Raw genomic sequence first — 6,388 nt, 5'->3', positions numbered from 1 at the left:
GTGTAAAAATATGTGTTGAGTAACAAATATAATGAAGGGTATTGCTTTATCTGCCGAAGAACTGGAAGCAGTTCTCCAGTTGGAAAAACTCAAATGTGAAAAATTAGCACAAAATGATAATGAAAAAGGAACGTGTAAAACTATTTGGGATGGAATTATGTGTTGGTCTTGGGCATATCCAAATCAGATTTTAACACAACAATGCCCTTCTTACATAGCAGGCTTCGATCAAACGGTATGTTTATTTATTATTATTATTATTATTTTCGACCACAATCAAATATTGTTCGATACTGAAAAAAAATCAACTATTAAAAAAGAGTTAAATGTATTCTGCTGGTTCCCGCATTTTTATATATGTATTTGACATTTTGTTGGGAAATATTTTAAATAATTATTATTTTCATTAAATTTATTATTAATTAATTTTTTTTTCTTTTTTCTTTTTAGTCGAACGCTACTAAATTATGCACTGAAAATGGAACTTGGTACGTTAGTCCAAAAACGAATCAAGAATGGACAAATTATAATCAATGTTTTATTGATCACAAAACGACAATTTTTGTACAAGTTTCATCTATAGATAGTTTTCTTTTAAAGGTAAAACAAAAAATCAATAATAATTAACAAGAATTTTACCAATTTAATTTTTAATTATTATTATTATTATTATTATTTCCAGGAGTATTTACCGATATTGAAGGGGATTTCACACATCGGATACGGCATATCATTGATTTCCCTAGTGATGGCTTCACTTATTTTATTATCCTTCAGGTAAGTATATTTTTATAAAAATAAATAAATAAATAATAATTTTACGACAGGTTTTCACAAAAAGCTTTCAACCGTAGGTAAGTGTTGTAAATATTGGATTAAAAGAATTATTTATATTTGTAACAGAATCATTGATGGTTTTCAGAAAACTTTATTGTTCTCGAAATACTCTTCACCTTCATTTATTTGTTTCATTCATTATGAGAGCATTTGTTACGTTCTTAAAAGAATTTCTTTTCGAACAAGGAATCGGTTTAAGATCAAATTTTGTCGAACAAAATGGTACCAAGTACTTCTTAGATGAAATAAACGTAAGGAATTTAATAAAAAACCACTAAAATTTTAATTTACCTAATAATTGTGAATATTTTTAACGTGTAAGGAAGTCGAAATTTTTCTTTTTAAGATTATTATTATTATTATATTATTAATTTTATTATTATATTATTAATTATAGATTATTATTATATTAATTGTAGCAAATTTTTTTTTTTAAGAGCAATTGGGAATGTAAAAGTTTAACCACAATTTGGCAATACTTTATTATGGCAAATTATTCATGGATATTAATGGAAGGGTTATACATGCATAATCTTTTAATGTTTGCTTTATTTTCTGACAATGCTAATATTTTTATGTACATAATATTAGGATGGGGTAAATAAAATTCTCATCGATCAATAAAACCATTATTATTTTTTTTTAAAATAATATTTAATTATGTTTTATGGATTTTAGGTTTACCTATAATATTTGTTATTTCATGGGCATTGGTTAGAATTAATTTGGAAAATGATTTGTGTTGGACGACTAATTTAATATCGAGAAATTTTCTCATCATTCGAATTCCAATAATAATATCAGTTTTGGTATAATTCTATTTAATATAAGAAATTCAATATAATATTTTAAATAAAAAATAAATTGGAATTTTTTTTTTTAAGGTGAATTTCGGTTTGTTTTTAAATATAATACGTTTGTTATTACTTAAAGTTAAATCAGCTGTTCAAGAAGAAACGCAAAAATATTGGTAAGAGAAAATTTTTATTTTTTACAATTAAATAAATAAATAAATAAATTTATTAAAATTTTTTTTTTTTTCTGGTAGGAGATTAGCTAAATCCACGATTGTTTTAGCACCTTTATTCGGTGTTCATTATACAATATTTTTAGGAATGTCTTATTGTGTTGGAATTAATGAAACGATTGAATTGATTTGGTTATTTTGCGATCAACTTTTTGCATCGTTTCAGGTAACACAAAATTTTAATTATAAATCGAATCGATATTCTAATTATAAAATAAATTGGGGAGGGGGAGGAGGAGAGGAAAATTATATATTTGAGTTTTAAATTTTAATTATTTTAAGTAATTAAGTGGTATCTTATTGTAATAATCGTATTTAAAATCAATAAGATTTTTTTTTCCTACGTTTTTTTAAACCTACGTTCGTATCACTTTGTCAATATTATTTATTTAATAATAATAATAATAATAATAATAAAATTTTCATACCATTTTCTTTTTTATTTTTTCACAGGGTTTTTTCGTAGCTTTATTTTTTTGCTTTTTAAATAACGAAGTACAAACGGAAATGAAAAAAAAATTAAGACAGTTATTGTATGGATGTGACTAAAAATATATTATATATATATATTTAAATTTTTTTTTACATATAATATATAATAAAATAAAATTATTTGTTGCGAATAAAACCGTTATAAATTTTTTTTTTACTTGCAGAAGTCTTCAGATTTTTTTTTAAAAACGTAATTTAAAATAATAATAATACTATTACTCGGGGGGGTAAAAAAAAAAAAAAAAAAAAAAAAACAATATAAAATAATAATTTATTCGTGTGACGAATAAGAAATGAGAATCGATAAAAATTAAATAAATTTAAATTATATTAATAATAATATACATAAATAAAAAAAATTAATAATGAAGCTTGAAAAGCTCAATCAATAAAATAATAGAAATCAAGGGTGAGACATTTTTTAATAATTAATTAGTTTTTTTTTTTTAAATAAAAATACATATGGGAAAAATAATAGTTTTTAACTTAACATAAAAAAATACATTCTATAATGATAATAAGTAAAAAAAAAATCAATCAATATTATCAATACTTCAATTTAAAATAAGAATAAAAAATAAATTAGTTTCCCATCTGCGTTAATAAAAGTTGGTTAAAAAAAAAAAAAAAGGATTAATAGATGGATGTAAATCTGCGGTTTTTTTCTTTTTCTGTTGGGAAATTAAACACCAATTATTTTAAATTGTTTTAATTAAATCAGGTTTTTACATTTATAACAATTAAAATATTTACATTATATTTTATTAAAGGAGTAAAACCTATTTAAAAGGTAAAAATGGGTCATTATTATTATTATTATTATTATTAAAACGGGGTGCAACAGTTTTAAATAAAATTAATTTTAAAATTCGTATTAGTGATGTCATAGAGTAATAAAATATCCATTCATAACAACGCGCTTAATCAAATAAACGGTTGGTAAAATTGTTATATTCTTTTCACATTGAGATATTATTTGAAATTTTTTTTTAATGATCTCGTGGTAGGAAAAAAAAATGAAATTTTTTTAAAAATTATTATCGGGTTTAAAATGAATTAAGTTTAGTGGTGTAAAATCGTTAATGATAATATTGTTGATTTATCAATATTGTAAATTATCGTTGTTAATATGATTTTTTTTAATTTCAAAATGGTAAACGAACGGAATATTATACAATTCTATCGTTAAAACTTGATATAAATGAAGGTTCAATAATTTGATATATTGTATGTTATATTTTTTATATTCTACCTTAATTGAGTGCATTGAGGAACATTAATTTTATAATTACTTTATAAATATTTATATATATATATATATATATATATATAGAAAAATACTTACAAATTTTTCTGTGATACTTGTTTTTTGTAGAAAATATTTATAATAATATCAATTAGATTTTAAATATTTCTGCTAATACTTGCCATTTTTTAAATAATTTTAATGATATAAACCTCAATTTATTAATTATAACAGTTAATTTTGATAACTAATTGCAATTGTATTTATGATTTTACAATTACTTTTTTGAAGAAATTGATTTGAAAATTAACAAAAGTTTTATTTTGTTTTATAATTTAATTGAAATTTTTTTTTTGTATACTTACAGAACTTTGCTACAAGTAAATTAATAAATATAATTTTTTTTAATTTTATTTAAATCATAGAAATGCTAGAATATTAATTTTTGTATTGGGAACTTGATATTTAGTGCGCTTAAAAAGATAACATAACTTTTATTATCGATTAAATTTATTTTTCACATTAGAGAAAATTTAAATTTAAGACAATAACAAATTGAATCACAAATCAGGTTAATAATAATACATATATGTAACAATTTTTGGTATTGTGAGACTTTGTTATAAACAATTTATTTAACTAACCTCTGAAATAATTGTAGTATATCAAAATTACATTTCAATTTATCGATTAAAAGTATTTTTGCATAATTTTTGATTCAAGTTCGATATCATTAGCTACTTCGCTTACAAAAGCTGTACTCTTTTACGAAGGATCAAATTTTTTTTTTTAAGTTTCCTTGGCATTATTTTTTTATTTTATTTTGCTATTAATAAATAATTGTTATTAACAAAGTATTCATTCATTCATATTGTTAATAGCATTTATAGGTTTTACATGCAAGAAGTTCAATTGAATTGTATTTTCTTATGAGTTAGTACTTATTTTTTCAAGAATTTAATAATTAATCAAAAAAAAAACTTTTTGAAATATAAATTTAAAATTAAAAATTTTTTATATAAAATTCTTAAGAATTATTTAAATTAAATATAGCGGTATCATAGATAGTAAAAGAGATTTAAAAATATTTTTCTAACGTTATTTAAATTTCCATTCATAACAACTGGGAATGGAAATAAACAGCTGGTCAATTTGGCATCTGCGCATTGAGCAACCTCATAGCACTTAATTGAAATGTAGTTCACAAACAAGTATTTTAATATATATTCTTCTCTATCCTTATATTGATTTGTGATAATTGTTATAGTTTTATTAAAAATTAGGTAGAAATTATATTTATTTATTTAAAAAAAGGTAAAGCCGGTTAAAACGGAAAACGTAGACATTGAGCGTAGGAACATAAAGCATGCTAGTTCGACAGAAGACGGGGAAACAATGGAGTTTTTCAAATTTTCAGTTATTTAATTCATTAATATTTGAATTGTTTTTAATTTTGATAATGTGAAATACAAGGTTTTGATTAATCATCTGTTAAGTTATAAGACATTTATTTATATTTTTAATGAGAAATATTTTGAAAAATTATGAGTTTTTTAATAGAGTTAAACAATTTCCAGTGCTAAAAACCGGGGCCATTGTTTGACGAAGGCGGCCATATTTATGCTGAACGGTTTGTTATTTTAAAGTGAAATTTCTTATAGTTTCACCGGTTAAAGTGAATATCAAATATGCAGAAACGGGAGGAAAAAGATAGGGAAAGGGACAAGGAGGTTCGAGAGGATAAACGCGCTTCTAAATCCAGCGCGGGAACAAGAGGGAACATGCACTCCTCTCGACATAGTATATTTTCATCTTCGGGGGTATTAATGGTTGGACCGAATTTTCGTGTTGGTAAAAAAATCGGCTGCGGAAATTTTGGAGAACTCAGACTTGGTAAGGAAATTTTTCTTTTTTTTTTTTTTTTAAATTATCGGTACAAATCCGGGTGTTCACCATATATCTAGATTTTAAGATAAACCTATCAGGAGAAAAGGAAATTAACCTTTTATTAATTTTATTCGTGATAACCTTTGCCATATCAAAATATTTTTTTTTTAAATTTTCATTTTAATATAATAGAAGCTCTTGATTAATTTAATTGCACTCTTTTTATTTCAAAACAAATGATTTTAAACACTTCAATCGACTTTATTATTGTCATTTAAGTGTTGAGCCTTTCTTTTATTCCCCAAAAAAAAAAAAAAAAAAAATTAAAATTGTTGTCACACCTTATTAAATTTCCACTTTCATTTAGCAAATTTAAATTATAAATTATTTAAAATCAATCAATTAATTTTCAATTACATTAAAAAAAAAAAAATAGATTTTATGCAATTGAATGTGTGAATGTATCAAATTTTTCATTTTTTTTTTTTTTTTTTATGAATTATTTTATGGTATCGCTTTAAAGTTAAATTTTAAAGTAATTTAATTATAATATCAATTGATCTACTTTTAATTTTTTTTTTCTTATCATAAAATTTTCAATTGCGAATATTGTCGTCAAACTATTTTTTTTTATACAAAGTCATTTACAAATTAAATTTAAAAATTTTATTTTTATGAATAAGATATTAAATTGAGTTTAATTATGAATATTACATAAATCTTCAAAGTCAAAATTTATTTTTAACTTTAGTAAATGTCCCTCATTAGAAAATCCTTGTAGTAGTTGTAATAATATGTCACAGTATTTCTTGTTTTTTTTTTTTTTTTTATTATTAATTGAAACATTTGATTCATAATTTAATTTTAGCTTATTAAAATTAGCAAAAAAAAAAAAAAAA

General features: G+C 21.9%; 2 protein-coding genes across 2 annotated transcripts; both read left to right on the top strand.

The window, feature by feature from the left end:
* Positions 1 to 31: 31 nt before the first annotated feature.
* Phum_PHUM233900 (parathyroid hormone receptor, putative) lies at positions 32 to 2,413 on the top strand (the record flags this gene model as incomplete). Its single annotated transcript, XM_002426012.1, has 9 exons — positions 32 to 235; positions 451 to 600; positions 683 to 777; positions 923 to 1,088; positions 1,275 to 1,434; positions 1,516 to 1,646; positions 1,722 to 1,807; positions 1,886 to 2,030; positions 2,318 to 2,413. 9 exons carry the CDS (start codon positions 32 to 34, stop codon positions 2,411 to 2,413), a joined length of 1,233 nt encoding a protein of 410 aa, XP_002426057.1.
* Positions 2,414 to 5,290: 2,877 nt separating this feature from the next.
* Phum_PHUM233890 (uncharacterized protein) lies at positions 5,291 to 5,566 on the top strand (the record flags this gene model as incomplete). The annotated part of the gene is made up of 1 exon (XM_002426011.1): positions 5,291 to 5,566. One exon carries the CDS (start codon positions 5,291 to 5,293, stop codon positions 5,564 to 5,566), a length of 276 nt encoding a protein of 91 aa, XP_002426056.1.
* Positions 5,567 to 6,388: the final 822 nt, after the last annotated feature.

Source organism: Pediculus humanus, genomic scaffold, assembly GCF_000006295.1.
Source record: "Pediculus humanus corporis 1103172107598 genomic scaffold, whole genome shotgun sequence".
NCBI lineage: Eukaryota > Metazoa > Arthropoda > Insecta > Psocodea > Pediculidae > Pediculus > Pediculus humanus.
The sequence above is the reverse complement of the archived record's forward strand: the minus strand, read 5'-3'. Positions and strand labels throughout refer to the sequence as shown.